Below are 19,136 nucleotides of genomic sequence, written 5' to 3' on the forward strand. Positions count from 1 at the left end.
GAAGGGGGGGATGTTTGGAGCAATGGCATTTGTTTTCCCAAGTTACCATTACACACGATGGAGCCCTGCTTTCCTGGAGATGGCTGAACACTTGCCTGCCCATTGGAAAGGGAAGGAAAAATTCCTTGTTTTGCTCTGTTCGGACATGTGGCTTTTGCTTTCCCTATTAAACCCATGAGTTTTCTAACTTTTACCCTTCCAATTTTCTCCCCGATCCTGCTGGTGGAGGAGTGAGTGAGCGGCTGTGGGGTGCTTAGTTTCTGGCTGTGGTTAAACCACAACACCCTAATATTACCTTGCTCTTAGAAACTTATTTGTTGTACACTATACGTCAGAAAATTGTAATGTCTTGTAGATGTACACCAAAAATTTTATGGACACGCTTTAGAACTGAGCAGAATTTGTTTTGATCAGGATTTGCACTAGTATGGCTTTTTTCTTGACAATTTCTTTCTTTACTTATTTTTTTTCATAGGAAATTACAGCTTGTTTCTCTTTTTTCTCTTTTTTTCCCCCAGAAAAGTAGGATACTCATCACAGTCATCATGGAATTTTGGCATGGAGGAAAAAGAACAGAGATCTTCTCTTTAGAGCTGCAAGTATAACATCAGTTTTATTTTCTAGAGTGATTGCAGCCCAGTCAACACATGTTCCTTCACGACTAGAGCCTAGGGTGGCGTCTTAAAATAGCACTCAATAAAGTTATTGCATCAAAAAGAATTTAGAGTTGTTTTCTCCAATTAAAATGATTGTGAAATATAGCTCAAACTCATTTCTAAATATTCTGTCCCTGAAAAAAACCTTAAATGTACAGGACTTACATGCCATGCCAGCTTGATTGTTCCCTTTGCACACTAAAACTCTTCCCAACTATAGTCCTTACAAGTCCAAGGCTTTTACCATCCCTTCAGATGTTCCCTTACAAAGACAGTTATTACCAAAGGTCTATACATTTTGGTGAAAAACAGCAGTCCCTGTCTGATCTATTATGCACACCTATATCCTATCCAGAGAGGCAGCAGTGTGCCATGCTCAAGAGCAGTGAGTTTTACCATCCAATCCTGGGTTGCATATTGTGCAAGGAGGCAGCACTAGATGGGGATGCATTCACTATAAATTCAGTGTACTGTTACAACCAAATTACTTTTCAGCCTAAGAACACACACTTCTCTTTTGAAAACAATAAAACTCCTTGGGGTTTTTTAGGTTACAATGGTCATTACAGCCTGAATATCAATGTCAGCACTCACTTTTTAACAACTATTATTATGATTTATTTGTAATATTGCCAGAATATCCACAGGACTCAAGCTGCATGGAGACTGCATGTTGTACAAACAGAATTTATATAATAATCTCAGATATGGATGCTCGTCATAGGTAGTGAGTGACAATCACTCAGAATCTGCTTTGCAGTATTCCCTCTACCCTGTCAGAGAAGAATTCTCCATGTCTCCAGAAGAGCAGGATTTTCTGAAAGGAAATCTGGGTCACATCCAGATGTGGAACTGAGGAAGAGAAGGAGGGGAAGAGGAGCACATAAGGTTCCCTATGAGTAGGAGAAGAGAGAAGGGGTTGAGGGAGAGCCTCAAAGGCCAAGGCAGTGTGCAAGTGTGGGTAAGTGGGCAGGGCGGTGGTGTCTCTTCCCTCCCCAAACCCATCACTGCTCTTCTTGTTGCATCACTTAACTTCTCCTTGCAAGTGTCAACAAGCATCTTTCTATAACTGATTCATCTTGTATTGGCTAGAAGTATTACATACCTATGTGCTTTTAGAGATCACTGTGGTGATGATGCCAAGGAAGTTACATAAACAATTCCTCTTTAAAAAAAAATATATTAAGACTCCTCAACTCTTGTTCTGAGCTACTTTTTTCTCTGTTGTGATAAATGAGCATCTCATAAATTGCTCTGCAATAAACTTCACTAAACTGCATTTGGTAGCATTACCCTCTTCGTTTTCCTCACTATGGGGAAAAGAGTGGTAAAAAAAACCTGATATTGAAAGCTTGGAGTTGAGTCACTTCATTTCATTTCGCTCTGGGTTTGGTGATGCGATGTCTGTAAAAGTTACAGCAGGAGTAATTTGACTCCCCAGCCTCCTTTTCTAGTAGTTACAAATGGCAAGTAGTTGCAGAATGCAGCAGCACCAAAATTAAAAGACAAGAGATAAACAAGCTGCACAAGCACCAAATGTGTCTCGCTTATAAATTTTCTTCTTCCTTCCTCCCCTCCTTCTTCACTCCCTCCTTCCTCTTTCTCCCTTTCTCTTTCTTTTTTTTAATTTTTTTCCTATTCTTTTCCTCCATTTGCTCTCTTCCTCTTTCTTAATCTCTCTGGGATTTCTATGAACTCTGAAGTACTCTGGAAACTACCATCAAGTCTTTTTCTCTTGTCAGTAGGACCCATCACTTTTTTTACTGCTTTTGCCCATATAAGTCATCACTTGCTAGAAGACAACAGAAATCTGGAATGGTCCTTCAACTCATTTTTAACATATGCTTTTTTTTAAGGAGAAAGTGAAAGAAATGTAGGTTGTTATACACTGCTCACTTGTGCAATTTAAAGCTTTTGCCCATGTCAGTACTTGCCTGTCCTTGTGGTCACAACTTAAAAGTCAGTATTTACATCTAAATTACAAGTAACGGATACACAGCACCACGTCCCTGAAGTCAGAACTGAAGACACGAAGAATTTATTAGGACACTGCACTGTGGTAACTGGCAGCAAACAGTGAAGCATGAATGGTGACCCATGTCCCTTTTTACCTGGCAGTATGTAGAGCATAAGAGAGAAAAGCCGTACCCACTGATTCAGCACCTAGACAGTGTGCGTTGCAAGACCTTGTAGAACTGAGATGACAGCTAATCGAAAACAGCTGCCAACACCCACCAAACCTATACCCATGCTCATATGCCCACCTTTGTAGTAAGAAGAAGAATGACACAGGATAATATTATTTTTATTATTATCATCAAACATGACGTGGGCCCAAGTTTTACTGACTGCTACACATGAGGAAAACCTAACTTTTTAGCATGTTATGACTGTCCTACCACATGTCTAGCTATACAGCATATAAACACTAAATTACAGCAATTAGATAAAATAACATCAGTGGTATCCTCATTCAGTATAATAGTTCCTTTTGTGACATGTTAGAGCTTTGTTTTATACAGCAAATGCCTACCTGATTTTGCTACATTTCTCCATTCTGACATTCAGGCTGGGACCACGAAGCTTATTGCAGCCCGTGGTTTCTCGTACCAGTGGGTCACAGATGGTAAGAACCTCTGCTCAGGATTATGACCAGAGAGGATCTATCATAGGATAAATGTTTGGATCAGCAGTTTTGACTCATGTTTTCAGGAATAAATGTACATGCAGTCTCACCTAAGTGAAGTCATACACCATTAGGAAGGCTGTGCTCATATTAAAGGGCTCTCTTGTCATCTAGAGCAGCACAACCTCGGCTCCTCACATGCCAGGGCTCACACTGTACTATCTGTGCACCCTAGTATTTACACACTTTTGTTCCTGAACTGACACCAGAAAGTATGGGTATATTGTCTCAGTTTTGCAGACAGAAAACTGAAGCAAAGAAAGTAAAAGTACATGCTTGAGTTGATACTGTCTGCCAGGTTCAGTTCCAAGGTCTCACGATTTTCAGTTTCCTATTGAATCATGAAAATCACGAGGACACATAAGGTCTCCAGGTGAATGCTTCTCCTCACCTCTAAGTTTTGCCTAGGTCTTATATGGCACACAAGGGGCTGTACCAGGGACTCCAGGTGACTACAAATGGAGCCGTCCGCATGCACACTCTGGGTCCTACAGAGGCTGCAAAGGCTCCCTGCATAACTTTGTTGCAGTGGGACACTGCCCTATAACATATGACTTGGAGCTAACTTTTCCACTCTTGAAAGAGTGTTAGAAAGGTGAACAAGCTCTTGTTCACGCAAAATGCCTTTGAGTAAAATATTACTACCTCTAGTTTACCGATGAGGAACTGAGACAGATCTGTTCAATACCTCTTTGAAAACCAGCACTCACAGGAATAGCTAGAAAAGATGGGACAAACTGCTGCTTCACCAACTCAACTGCTCTTTATACTGACTAATATATGACTTTTTCTTAGCTGCAACTCCCATCTTTGCTGTCCTATCAGCTTCTCTTTCTGTATTTTATTTTATTTCTAAATTCCTTTGAGCAAGTGTCATGTTCCTGCTCTGTGTTTATACAGTACCTTATGCAATGAAACTCCGGTCACTGACAGATGCACTTAGATGTCGATACATAAATAATATATGATAGCAATTTCCTGATTATACAGCATCTCCATATGACAGTTTAACTGTAGATTTCATTTTTGTTTAAATATCTGACATGTAAAAACCCGTTTAGAGGATTAATCTGTCTATGTATTGAAATAAGTATATTGTGTAATTTAAATGCCTGTATTTCCCATAAACTAGTTATAAATTTCCCAAATGTCTGTAAAATTTCTGAATTATATCAGTATTGCACCAATGGGCACAGTGCTAACTTTAATCACTCAGTGGAAAGCTTATGGACAAGTAGTAAGATAGACTTTTTTCCCCTCATTTTACTTGGATGTAACTTTGTTATTATGATATAAAACTATTACAATAAAATTTGCTTTTTCAAGAAGCAACTTGAAGTATTTTTCACTTAATCAAACATCTACTAAGGAGAATTCATTATGCAATTAATCAAAGTAAATAAAATGTTTCTGAAAATGTCTTCAACATTATTTACATCTGGCAGCACTATACTTGTTTAAAAATATCCATACATCCTTAAAAGCAGAGTCTTTCTTTAATGCCTTTTTATTTTCTTAAAATGTTCTTATTTCCCTTTTTCTACACATTAATAACTGGAAGTTATTTGAGGAAGTTTAGAAAGTTTAGAAGCAAACACCACACTGCTTTATACCAAAGAACCTCTTAAATTTTAATGACCTTATGAAAAATTGAATAAGTTAGGGAAACAGTTTGGTGGCTGTCATTGCTGAACCCACAACAAGCACTAGTCAAACACAGAAGATAGCTTCGCACATTTTGCTCTCAGAAAGCACCATGGCAAAAATCAAGCTTCTAGACTGCAGTTGATTAGTTTCTCCACAAAATATTCCTACACTTGAACAGAAAACAATAGGTTTTCAGACATATTTTAATAACTTTTTTAATCTTATCATCTTTTTTCTTTTTTTTTAATCATATTTAAGTATCTGTGACAGAAGAAGTCAGAATATTTTCATTCAGTTCCCTTCTAGTGGTCTGTCAGAATGTAGCCTTGTAATTGCACAGGATTAAAAAAAAAATGAAGGTCATCAAAGTAAAATTTTTCAATTAAGTCTTATCTTCAGACCATAAGCACATGCAACTACAGACTTTCTGGGACTTTCACAGTCATTTATGCAACATAGAAACACTGAAATTACTTCAAATCAAGTTTTGGAACAAGCAACAGCAAATCCTCCTCTGGCCTTCTGCCACGCAGTGTTTCACAGTTTGCCGCTGTTCTGTCACTGCATCTCTCCAGTTTAAGTCATGCATTTATTTCCTGCTCTGGAGTGATAAAAGCTTTCCCATGTAAGACAGAACATTATAATTGCCAATTTCAACGGGTTTTAGGAAGTTGCTTTGTAGATTTAAAATCATTAGCAACAGACCTAGTGCTCATCAAGTGAGTTATATCTTCTAAGTCTTATAGAAGCATTAATTAATTATAGGTTTGACTAAGCCTTTAAGGTTTTGACTGTATTGCAAGCAGCGTAATATACTCCACCTCAGCTGAAAGCCTTGGAGATATGGGGCTTTGTGGAAGCTTGGTGACTCACCAGGGAAATGCATTTGTTGTCTCTATCCCATCTAAAGCAGCTGATTTTCTACAAAAAGGAGCACATGCTGTATTTTCTTCCAGGACACTGCAGCTCTTGTTCACTCGGTTGCCATACCTGCCTGTGGTAGAAAACCTCCTGCTATTCCAACAGGGGTGGTGCAAATGCATACATTTCTTACACGCACTAATGATACAGCAACACAGTTCTTTTCTCGAGCAGATAAAGCGCACTTTTGTGTCTAACTGGTTCACTTTCTGCAACATAAAAAAACCGGCAACTGGTCCAAGACTGAAAGATGCACAGACTTCATGGACGCATGGTAAGCAGGTGACTATTCAGAGATGCCCAGAAGACCTAGATAAGCACCAGACTGACCTTCCAGAAGATACAGCAGCATCCTTCAGTAGGTTTCAAAACTACAGGAGACAATAGAAATCCTGGTGTTTTTTACATTGGATAGCAGCTAGATAGAAGAAATAATCAAACCAACAGGCACGGAAATCCCATGTCTCACTCAATTCCCAGAAAAACATAATGCAGCATGGTCCAACAGCTGACCCAAAACTTTAAACTAACTTACAGAACGTATTTTCTGGCCTGACTCCTATTGCCTGTCACAGAGTGGCCCTTCCAGCAATATAGGCTGCCTCTGCAGCCAAATGCCCTCTGCAGAGATGCCCTATTGCCGCCACGGTGACAATGATGTGGGGGGGCCTGGTGGGGGAAGATGGTGGGAAGGAACAGCAGAAGAAGGAGACCAGGGATTTGCTGCTCACACACAGTGGCAGCTGATGGTCTAGAGCAGCATAGTGAGGGCACAGTGAAGAAAGGAGGGCAAAAATCTAGTCTAGCACCTGGAATTGCTGTGCTGGACCACCTTGTCTCAGTCATTAGACTGGATAGTTAGGTTTTCTCTTTCAAACTTTTCTACTATTCCCATCTGCAGCCTGGGTATGAGCAGCAGTGTTGCCCATCCTCAGCTGCTGTGCTCTGTCAGACTGTGGATCATACAGCTCTCCACACCTGTGGTTCAAACCCCCCTACTTGGGAAAGGTTTAGAATTGCCATCTCCTGTTTCTTGAGCAAATGTTGTTTATTAGATGATGATGATAAGTCTCCAGTATCAACATCTTATAGCTGGTTTAGGTGTAGTAAGATCAACAATTCTGAATTCCACAACATTTTTTGTCAGGTCTAGCCATCTAAACAAATGTTTCAGCATAGTTATTCCCAATACATGACCCTGAGAGGCACATCCCAGTTAGCTATCTCTTCACACTTTATTATCCACACTGATCTGTATTTTACCAGCCAAGCTCGCACGTCCAGCACAGGGCATGCTGGTTGCTATCAATCCCAATCTAGCTGCCTATACATGCCAAGTGGGACGCCTAACACAGCATTTTGAGTTCCGCTGCAAGGTGAAAAAACCTCTGCTTTGATTTAATCACAAAGATACCCTGAGTTGGTTGAATTTCCCGTTGCTTTCAAGGGAATAGCAGATTTAAGTTACACACATTTAGAAAAGTTCTTGCACATCCAAGGAATTATTTAACTAATGAAACAAACATGGATTACAGTTTTATTCAAATGCACTATTTACAATTATGATAGAATGGGTAGATCATATTAGAAAAAGCCAATTAAATGATATTACCTTATTCACCAAAACCAGGACTACATTTTCTGGCTGCTCCATATACATTTTCCTGTATTTCACTTGACTGCATGTAGCCTGAAACTATCTGTTATGCATCATTGCCTTATTAGCTTTACCTGATTTAGCTGAACCTGTTTTCTTCCATTCACCAGGGCAATAAGAGTATTTTTATCTGCTCTAAATTGCACTTTCAATTTGTTTTAATATGACGATTCTCCTTTCCTACAGTAAACACCCTAATAATTGCTAAAGCTAATCAGATCATTTAAGATGTCCACATATTCCTAATGAACAGGGCATATCTGTTCCTGTTGTCATTTTTCTTAGACCTCTAAGGTATTGAGTCCAACCATGAAGTCCACCACTTCATCATGTCCCCAAGTGCAACATCCACATGTTCATTTGAACACTTCCAGGGATGATGATTCCGCCACTTCCTTGGACAGCCACAGGCTTGACCACACTTTAAGTGAAGACATTTTTCCTAATATCTAATCTAAACCTCCTTTTGCATGAGTACAGCCACTGCTCATGCAAACCTTTAGAAGATTTTGTGTCACGGTCTTAACACCTCACACAAAAAGGTTGGAACTTCCCATAGAGACAGTGATTACCACTGCCACATGGAAACATGTTTTATCTTCTGATTCACATGTTACAAATCCCACAGTGGATGGCACAAACCAGAAAAGATTGAAAAGGACTCCGTTTAAAGGATAGCTTTGCATAATCAATAGGAATTCTTCACGGATGCATTTTTCACTAATGGATTAAAAGAATAATTTCTAGTCTAAGTATTCCTGAATGAATTCTGTTGAATAATGACTTGATCTCTGCTCAAATATATATATACTGTAAATACAGAAATCTCTTTTCTGTCTCTCATCAAGAGATATCAAAAACTAAACCTTTGAAAGTGATTAGACAACAGTACAGAAAGAAATAGAATTCACAGAGAAACAAAATAAGGAATTTATATTTTTTACCTCCTGTTTGGTTAGTTCTAATACCTATTATATTGATTCATTTTTTTATTTTTATTTTTTTACAATATAGATAAAGCAGTAAGCAAAATACAAATCTCTTTTTCTTCATCCCAAATGAAGAAGGAGGAAGAAATAGTCAAGAGGCATTGTATCAGATACATAAGAATTACACATTAAAAGGGGTGCAGAAAGCACAAAGAGAACCCTTACAAAGCTGCAGGAGAAATTTTACATGAGTAGACTAAAATGTAACTGCCTGTGTCTTTGGAGAAATGTGCATGTGGTGAGAAAAGAGTTCATGGGGCTGTCAGAGAGGCCAAACCATTTATAGGAGAATGTGAGAGGGATACATGGAAAGGATTAACAAGAAATGGGCAGACAAACCTGAGAATACTCTCAGAATTCAGCCATGCAAAATTTGACACTGAAATACAATTAATTGAGATTTATGTCACTCAGGTGAGAGAGTGAGACCACTGCCAGTTCTCAAAAATTTTCAAATGGCTAGTATTTGAACCATACCCCTAGCCCCTAAAGTCACACAATGCCACGGGAGATTTCAAATACTTTTCTTTAAAGGAGGTTTCTTACCTTGTTCTTGTACAAGTAATCTTATTTAAAATAGTCACATGGTCAACAGCCTCAAAATACCATAATTAAACACAAAATATACATTTTTAAGTCTCCCTACTTTATATTGTATTTACGACAAACAGTCTCCTATTTATATAATTTATATTTATTTCTTTTTCTGTATAGGTTTATGAAATTTTACTACACGGTGCATTTTGAAATGCTGAGTGGTACTTGAGATGCTAAGCAAGCACTCAGTCCTCAGCTTACAAATCATGAGGAATGACTGTTTTATGTTGATTCAGCAGGCAGCTGGCTGGCACAGCCAGGTGCACACTTCTCAGTTTTCTTACTCAGCACAGTTGAAACTGTGCCATGGTACTTACTGACAGGGACCACTAGATCATTGATGCGGTACTCTCCTGTTGCAGGTGCCACAGGATCTTACAAAAAACATAGTACTCCATGATTATAAAAAAATCAGGTTGGCTTTTTGCTCCTATTACTACCATTGGAAAGATTTCTCAAAATTCCACTGCTGAAATGGCCAGGAACTTTCTTCGAATTTTCAGCTTAAATTTGCACACTGCCAGTTTATAGCCATTTGGGTTTTTGTCAGTGCTATCCTACAACTTAAAACAGATCTTCTGGAACTTTTTCTCCTTGATGCTTATCCAGGATTTATTCATACGCACTTCCACACACGTGAGGCAGAAGTAACTACTGTGAACTGTGGATCTACAGTGATACACAAGGGTTTATAACACAAACGTAAGGTGTGTTAAAAAAAAAAACAAACAAACTACCAAACAACAAAACAAGCTTTTCTGCAACTTTGCCATATACATAAAATGCAAAGCTAGTGACTAAAACTCAAAGATTACAATGAAAAAGGTAGGCACAGATCACAGAAGACTCACTCCAATCTCTGTGCAGATGATGGGTGGATGGGTTGTGTGGCAAATGCACCATGCAACATGAAATCTCCCAGACACATAACTGAAGTGCTCCAAGAATCTGGTAGAAGGCTCCTGAACCTCCCAGGAAGCCCCAACCTGACAAACTTGTTAGGTATTTGATAGACGTGCCTATCAGAACAAGAGTTACAAAAGGAAATGACAAAAATAACTGGCATATACTTGGAACAAAATGACTTTTCCAAATGGCTAGAAATACATGAAATGTAACTGGTCAGATGGAGCTAGAAGACAAACTGCCTGGAGTTATACTAGGTCCCTTTTACAAATCCAGCTGTTGCTCTGATCATTAACTATTTAGTCTGAGCAAGAAGATGTTTTTGGTTTTGGGAACTTCTGCTTAAATTATGGAGTTCAGCATCTAAAGCAATTGAAGAATCAAGTATTTTTTAAACACTGATTTTAAAGACCTAATTTTTCCTCAAAATATTTGCTTTAGCTTTCAAAAATCTTTCCGTTTCTTCAGCATAAGCTGCCCCTGCAGAACATTACAAATTTATCTTTTCAAGGGATTTGATAGCTTTAAAAGATAGCATTATTTTTCAAAAAATGTATTCTGAAGAATTATGATACAAACCAGTCTGAATCTCAACAAATTCAATAAAACCTTCTATTTTCTTTAGGAAAAGTTTAATTTGGCCTGGATAGCTTATTAAAAAAACCAAAAAAAATCTGTCCTGATCAAAGAACTTATCATGATTCCCAAGGAAATGTTAAATGAGTAGAGAATTCTTTGTCACATTCTGTTAAGGAATTTACAGAAACATATGTCTCCTTTCACTAAAATACATTTTATTTATTTGTATGCAACGTCCTTAATTTTGAAGACAAATCTTTGTAACACGATTTCAACATAGTAAAAGTACTTATGATGTCTCTTATTTTGCCCTTTCAATGTCACCATTTAAACAACTCTTCACTGCTTTACTGTTACTCTATCTTATCATACAAATATCTAAGGCAGTGAAGATGGATACCTTTTCAAATGCTAACAATTTTATACTTTGGCCTTCAGGCAATCCAATATTTAGCAGAAATCTTTCAGCAATGAGGATGACAATTCACAGCCAAATTACTAGCAGATATACTGTTCCTGAAAACTCTTAATGAAATCTCTCACTAGTCAGATGAGCAGTCCTGATATCTTCATATAGAAATGTAAATTGCTGAATGCTATCTGCACAGTAGAATCTTTGATATTTCAATATCACAGAGAAAAATTCCAAGGTAACTACAGTCTCTAAGTTTAGTGAAGCATAACAGGTAGTAGGAGAAAAACCCATGTTACCTGGTATGTCTAATTGGATGCTGTCAAAATCTAGAGAAAGAAACAGTGCTTTTTATATGGCAAGTAGCCAAACCAAATCTAGTCTGGTTTTTAGCGGCTGAATTCAAAGGTGGTTTGCAAATGATGTATTCAATAGCCCTGACCTAGACAAAAGTCCAGGTGCAAGATGGCATTTAGTTGGATTACCCACCTGTTAGGCACTAGGCTCCAGAGGCTTGAAGTTCAGGCTGCTCCACTGTCTTTAGATGATCTAGGCAGCTGAGTGCAGTAACAAGCAACCAGCTTGCCCAAATGGTACTCAGCTGCCCAGGACAGCTGATGTAAAATGCTGAGTTGGTGGAAACACATTTGAGCTTCACCCACCTTTGGGAGCTGGATTCTTCAGAAGTGCAGCTTAGAACTCCCTTTTGAAAATAAGTACCTCAGACTTTTAAAGAAATGGGCAAAACCTGCTCTTTCTAGAGCACAACCAGAGAAAAGGCAGTGGATAATAAAATACGTAGATACAGATAATGAAATAGCAAGTAGATAATGAAATACTGAGTCGGAGCAGGCATGAGAACTCATATTTTCTCTCTTGCTTTAATATCCTACCAATTCAGAGTCCTGCCTCCAAAAGCCTGAAGAAGATGCTTAAGGAACAGTGGGAAAAAGGCAAACTCATAAGCTGGAAAATTTTCTTGCAAACTCTCTCGGGTTCCATTTCCAGCTCCAAATATTCCTGACACAGATGTGGTTTCCGAGTGCTTAGCAGCACCTCAACAGATTTCTTTTTCAAGATCTTGTCCAGTATACTCTCAAAATACTTTTTTAGAAAATTTTTAAAAATTTAAGCTAAAATGCTTCATATTAAACAAAAAGCATGAAAAGTTTTCTCATCTGACAAAACCTAATGCTTGGAGACCCGAGATGTAGCTTCAAATCCCTTTAGCCCAGAACAGGTCTTCTCTCTACACTGTGTTGGTAAAACGCTTCAGTCATTGGGCGACAACATGAGAAGGTGCCACAGCCATCACCTCATCCTTTGTCCTAAACAGAAGTAGCAGCAGCAGTCAGATTAAAACACCTGATTTTGTCAGCATCTATTTAGGGAAGTCTTACTGACTTAAGGATCAGTGAAGTCATCTGAAAGAACATTTGGGTTTGGACCCCAATAAAACTTTGGTGGTAAAGAGGCATTGAGATGCACATAATAAAATCAGGTAAGGCACATGCAGAAGAGGAACTACAGCTGCCTGAAAGCTTCTCTGGAAGGCATGAAAGGTATTAGCTGAGACAGGGAATCTTTTGACTGAAATTCTGGATTTGGACACCTAAGTTACATGGGCATTTTCCTTTCACTGCTGAGCTTTCCTCATCAGATGTAGGACAGTACTTCTGTCATCCACAGGACTTTTACCACAATAGTGATTTCTGAAATTAGCTAACTGAAATAGTAGCTCCTGGGGTCTTCAATTACTAATGAAAAATACTGATTTTTAGGGTAAAATATAGCGACTTATGGTGGAACAAAGAAAACTGAAGTCAAGTATGGGCAAGAAGTAGAAGGCAATGTGAGTTTTTGAGAGGCATGCCTTATCTAGAAAATGACATTTTCACACAGTGCCTGTTTTACTTAAAAAGTCTATTATTTCACCTCTATCAGATAGTGATACAAAATAAGTAAAATAAACCTTGTTTCTAAAATCTCCACTTATTTACACCTGAGCCTCAAGACTGAATTGACCAACATTAGTAATTTGTACTTAACAAGCAACCTGTACCATACCTTCCTACAAAAGTACTCTGTTACCAGAAGTTCCTCAACAACCTGCTGGAGCCAAGTTTCATTTATAGTCCCAGCCTCTTTGAAATATTTGCTATCTTTCATTTAGTGGATTCTGCTTATTTAATACTGTAAGTTCCTTTCTTCCTGTAGATTCATCTTTCCAATACAGAATGCTTGACACGTATTCAAAAAGGTGACTTTTGTCTTTATGGGAAAAGAAGCTTACTGAATAGCCAAAGGATGTCTCGTACAGGAAAGCAACATAAATGGTGCACGAAGCTGTGAGAATCAAGCTGCTAAATAGGAGTGGAGGGCTCCGGAACTGCCACAGACTTCCAGACCTTACAGGGAATACTGAGAACCACAGCACATTTGAAGAGGAATTGAAATTCTCAGCAAAAGAACAGAATCTGTTCACCCTTAAATTCCTAATTAGAGAACTCATAGTGGGAAGTGGCCACTTAAGTGATGAGCACTGAAAATCAAGGAAATCACCTTCTCTAAGAAATGGACAAGTGCCTACATTCATAAATTAACATCCTAATTTACAATACAAATTGTAATGATAATAGTTTCAAATTGCCATCTTATTTTTTACATATATTATTTAGTTTCTCACCAAGAATTCAGATAGAAGGGTGCATTCAAAGGGGAAGTAAGGTCAAATACAGCTGAGAAAACTCTCCTTACAAATTGTATTGATTCAACACTGGAAACTACAGCTTTAACTATTTTAGATATGTCCTACAGACTAGTGTCCTGAGTAAATATTTGGCTCACTTACATTAATTTGAAAATGTCATTCATTTCTGCACAAGTTTTCATACCTGCCAGTATTTGAACCTAAAATAAATCCATACTTTATATTTAGATTTTGGTATATATAAGTCTCTGTGGTATAAAAATGCGTAACATATATATGGTCATAATACAGATGGTTAAAATACAAAATTAATTGGTCCTAAAATTCTTATTTTTTGTTTCAGCTCTTTTGTTTTAGACATTGCAGTACTAAATTTCTCCTAAGGAGCTGTGTATCATCATTCACAGGAATATATAATCTTAAGTGTAAAATGTGCTAAAGCACTAGAAATAATATACAGTTATACTACTGTGATGTAATTCAGTTTTGAGTGTGACAAGTAACTGGCCTACAAAAAAAATGTCAAAATAAGAGGTTAGTGAAAAAAAGAAGGATCTGATTCCATAGTCCTTTAACAGTCTAAGGGCTTACTGAATCTAAACATGTGGACCTGAGAATGAACAAAAAGCATGTTTGGATTTAGGAAGCTAAAGTGGTGCTGTCCTTCAGATTCTCATTGTTATTAGTTGTGACCATCCAGTAAGGAGCGCAGAGAAGTTGCTTTCACGTTGATAGTGAGATGCATGCTGTCTGCTAGCTTGGAAATACAGTCCTGATGCCAGTTGTATAAGAAAAATTAGAATATTTAGGGAAATGTTACTACTTTTGTGCAAATAAACTCATGGTACAGGGATGCCAGAAGCAAACTAAAAACGAGGGAAAGATCTTTTCTAGATAATGAGAAATTAAACAGAGACACAACTAATTAAACAATTCAAACACTAATTAGTTGCATTTTGAAATGCAAAGCCCTAGTTGAGGTCAGACAGTGATAGCAGTAAGATGAAGACTAGCTAATTTTGGAGACAATTTTTAGATTATTTGGAGAAACTACCCATATATTTTGCTAGTAGCGAGAGCAGGGAATATTTTTAACTCTTGCCTAAATATTTACACCACTTTGACTCAAATTTAGCCACAATTACAGTGTAATTTGTTAAAACATCTTCCTTTTTCTATTAACATTTTCTTGCCTACACAGATTCATAAATAGTCTACTTACTGAAAAGACTCCAGATATTTTTTCCGTAGGCACAATGAGACAAAAGGCACAAAAACGGCACACCCCATTGACTTTTAGGTTATATGGAACACATTAGTAAGCCAGGGCAGAATTTCAAAGAATATCTCCAGCCTGAAACTTATGCAGGCTGAAGATTACAGCTTCATAAATTTCTCATTTAAAATAATAATGTAAAAAACCAAGTGAGTTGTCCACATAGGGTTTTTTTTTCCCTTTAATCTTAATAAGAGAAAGAACTTAATAAGAAATCTCTACTCTAACTACAGCGGCATTCACAAACAATTGCATAGGATTTCTCACAAGCCCTTACTTGTGACTGAATAGCATCTCACTCCACAAGTAGCTCCATTGAACTTCACTGAATGGCACTCACTGAGAACACTCAGATAATACCCTGTTCCATAAATAATTACATCAGTACTTGATGCAATCAAGTTACTTGGCTTCAGTAACACTGTGAAGGAAGGTGCTGTTCATATCTCAGCAGGGATATTAGAATCGAGATCCTGAGCATTTCTTCAGTAAAAGAGAGAATGAACTGTCACTATCTTGTCATTCCCACGAGCTTTTTGCATCCATCTGCTCTAACAGTTCATTCTTCAGTGAGGCTGACTTGACTGTTTTGTCTTTTCCAATGAATCCGATGAATCTTCCAAAGGCAGCAGCAAGTCTCCCAAACAGATTCATTAGAAAGGACCACCTATAGAGCTCTGAACGTGACCAGCTGAGGACTCAACAACATTTTTTGAAACTACAAGCAAACGAGGCCAGGATCTAGACATTGACCAGCCTCACACTAGTAAGTATAGGCTCCAGAATGCAAAGGGATATTGCCATGCTCTCCAGCAAAAATCCATTCACAGAGCCCTGGGTTTGATTTGTTCTCTACCAGAAATACTTAATGGTAAGAGCCAAACAGTCCAACCCAGTTCTTCTCTCTCACCAAGCCACTGGAACCATCCACTGGTAGTATGCAATAATTTTTTGTACTTTCTGGGAAAAAGAACCCAACCACAAAAGGAAATAATATCAGAATTCTAACAAAATATTTGTTTCTATGAGCTAATGCTATCACATTATAGCATATTTAGTTATGGAGAGATACTCAAAGAGGAACATATTCAAATGAAATCTGATCAAATTAATTTAATAACCTGCACAGGGTATTCATGCTTGGGAACAATCATGCTCTTGGACACACTGAGCTCATGAGTCTTCAGAATGATGCACCATTGAGAACAATTAATCCATCACATCTAGAACAGGGGTCCTCTTCAGGTCAGGTTTGAAAACAATAATGTATCAATCTAGAGAAACAAAAAGTAGCCACATTTATACCTCATGTGTGAGTAAAAGACCTGCCAGATTCCTACCCTGCCAGATTCTTCTAAATTCATAAATATAACCTACAGACGCACATTATATAAAATCATCTTATTTCTAATAAGATGCTACATTAAATTATTAAAAAAGAGATTTCATTACAAAAGTTGCGTTTATGTCTTGCATTGCTTCCAGTGTGATAGGCTTGGAACAGGGAAGTTCTTTCCAAAATTGAATTGAGTTGTATCATATTATTTGATATTATATCATATCATGGTATACTTGATCTGTTCTCAAACTCATATAAAACCACCTGCTATTTTTTTTCCTTTAGACAGCCTTGGGAATACCTTTGATTTTAGGAAACAGGTTGGCAGTGTAAGAAAGACATGAAAACTTATCAGAAGTTTTATGACAGGCCATTCTTTGCCGAACTAGTACAAGAGAATTATATTGGACTAAGTACCCTGTTTTTAGAAATAGGTTAGTTTAAAAGCAACATTAAAAGGCTATTAATGCCCTTACAAGGATCATACATTTTAACTGAAGGTCAGTTACAGTCATCGCATTTATAGTGGAACCATTCCACGGTATTTTCTGAAAGGAAGTAAAAATATTTTTCACGTGATAAAATTTTAAAAAGTAGATTTTGCTAACTAGCAGAACTTGGTACGAAATTGTTTTCACTCCGAGTAACCTAACCCCGATCTTTGTTTATAGAGATGCATGGTTTCAGATGCAGCACCACCTATTGGGTGACAAATGTAGGTTAGTGCCTACTTTATCATCACAGACCTATTGTAAGACTGGTTTCGTACACAAGGAGCTGAAGCTCCCGAGTTCCTCATATTGAAATACAAGCAGCCAACTAGTATTATCTAGTGATCTATTCGATAAAACCTTATAAATTCAAAACGATCATCCAGTAAGATACAAGCCCCACCACTGAAGCTCCTAGTATTTGAGAAAGTACTGAAGAGAGCACTTATAACAGCATCAACTCACTCATGCCGCTTATAATGTAAAACAGAGCACTGCATGATTTTTAGGATGCATTCCAGTTGCACAGATCTGCATGAGCTGAAAATGAATTTGGTTATGTAAGCAGTCCCACTAAAATCTATATATGAATCCATATTCTCTATGCGTGGTCCCACGTGAATGAACGACTCGTATTTCGCATGGTTTAGAGCAATCACCGACGTTGCCTGTTCTCGGAGAACGAGTATTTTTTTGGAGTGAAATTTTGCCCCAGCCCCGGTTCTCTTCGGAACTGCTCATGAGAGAGCCTAAAGTAACATCTCACATCCCACGTCCCCGGAGAAGCTCGATGTCACCACTGCTGGGCAGGGATTCTCTCTCTCTCTCCTGTCACCGGCGCACACCCGCTCCCTCCCCTGCCGGTCCGGGCAATCTGGCGGGACCGGACCGCAGCGGAGGGCTCGGCGGGGAGAGGCTCGGCGGGGCGCGCTGGGGCAGGGCGGGCTGGGGAGCCCCCCCAGAGCAGCCCGCCGCCGCCGGGGGTGGCGTGGGGTACCGCGCATCCGCGGAGCCCGGCGGCTGAGGTAAAAGGGGTAGGGGAAACGCTCCCACCCGTGGTGTTGATAGCGTGTTTTCACGATATTGAACAGCCAAGGACTGCGCCTGCAGCTCTAAGCAAAAGGGATGAGAAGGAGCAAAACCCACCGGAGCCCGAGGAGAAAAGTTGTTCCGAAGCCCAAAGATGAATTCATGCAAAGATCACTCACCCACTCTGAGGATACAGACGAGGTGGATGCAGGCAACCAAGCGCCCGAGAATGAGCATGTCCAAATCGTTCCTCGTCTCCTCCCGGCTGCCTGCCTGCCTGTCTGCCTGCCCAGATGCCTCTCAGCCTCCTGCCCGCCCGCTGCCTCCGCGGGCTGCTGCACCTCTCGCCCGCGGGGAGCCGGCTCCGCGCCGCGGCCGCGCCCGGCGGCCGCCCCCACGCCGCGGGCGGGCGGGATCAGCGGCACTGGGAGCTGGCAGGATCGGCGGCACTGGGAGCTGACGGGGGCCGCGGCTCCCTCAGCGCATGGCGAGGGCCGCGAGCGGCTGCGGGGGAGCGCGCGGGGCTTGCGGTGTGCCCGGGTGTGCGGGTGCGTGTGCGCGGGTGTCCGCTTGATGTGTCTGTCGCGCGTGTGTGTGTATGTCGCGTGTGTATATCCTGTGCGTGTGTGTCTATCGTGTGTATGTCGTGTGTGTGCGCGCGGGGGGGCGGAGACCGCGCTGGGCGGGCGCGCACGTGTGCGCGCGCGCGCGCGTGTGTGTGGTGTAGGGGGGGAGCGTGTGTCGGTGTGTCGGTGTGTGTGTGTTGGTGTGTCGGTGTGTGTGTGTCGGTGTGTGTGTGTCGGTGTGTCGGTGTGTGTGTGTCGGTGTGTGTGTGTTGGTGTGTCGGTGTGTGTGTGTCGGTGTGTCGGTGTGTGTGTGTCGGTGTGTCGGTGTGTGTGTGTGTCGGTGTGTGCGGGTGCGGGTGTACGTGTGCGGGTGTGCGTGCGGATGTGTGCGGGTGCGGGAGGGGTGTTGTGCGCGGGCTACTGCGACGGCGCGCCCCGAGGGCAGGAGGGTCAGACCCCCCCCCCGCCCCGTCAACCGGCTGGAGAGAGGGAATGGGGGGCCGGGAGGGGTTCACGCCACCGCGACCAGAGCGTGGCCGCGGGATCGAGAACCCCCACAACAGCTCCGGCGTTGGCGGGGGGAGAGCGGCTCCGCGCGGGGACAGCCCCCGGGACACCGCCAGCGTCCCCTCGGCGTGGGAAGAAAAGTTTATTTCGAGGCGGAGGCGGGGAGGG

At 40.3% G+C, this 19,136-nt stretch overlaps 1 protein-coding gene across 5 annotated transcripts in view; it reads right to left on the reverse strand.

The window, feature by feature from the left end:
* The window catches only part of PTPRZ1 (protein tyrosine phosphatase receptor type Z1), a 136,220-nt gene extending 117,724 nt beyond the window's left edge, over positions 1-18,496 (reverse strand). For 2 of the 5 annotated variants that reach the window (XM_027720811.2, XM_027720810.2), the window contains exon 1: positions 18,075-18,496. In XM_027720811.2, coding sequence (XP_027576612.1) covers positions 18,075-18,132 — 58 coding nt within the window. In that variant the 5' untranslated portion in view covers positions 18,133-18,496. The remainder of the gene's footprint in view (positions 1-18,074) is intronic. The other 3 variants (XM_027720813.2, XM_027720812.2, XM_027720814.2) reach the window with 2 other exon arrangements.
* Between the last annotated feature and the right edge of the window lie 640 nt (positions 18,497-19,136).

Source organism: Pipra filicauda, unplaced genomic scaffold (assembly GCF_003945595.2).
Source record: "Pipra filicauda isolate LSUMZ 115617 unplaced genomic scaffold, ASM394559v2 scaffold113_size4260070_pilon, whole genome shotgun sequence".
NCBI lineage: Eukaryota > Metazoa > Chordata > Aves > Passeriformes > Pipridae > Pipra > Pipra filicauda.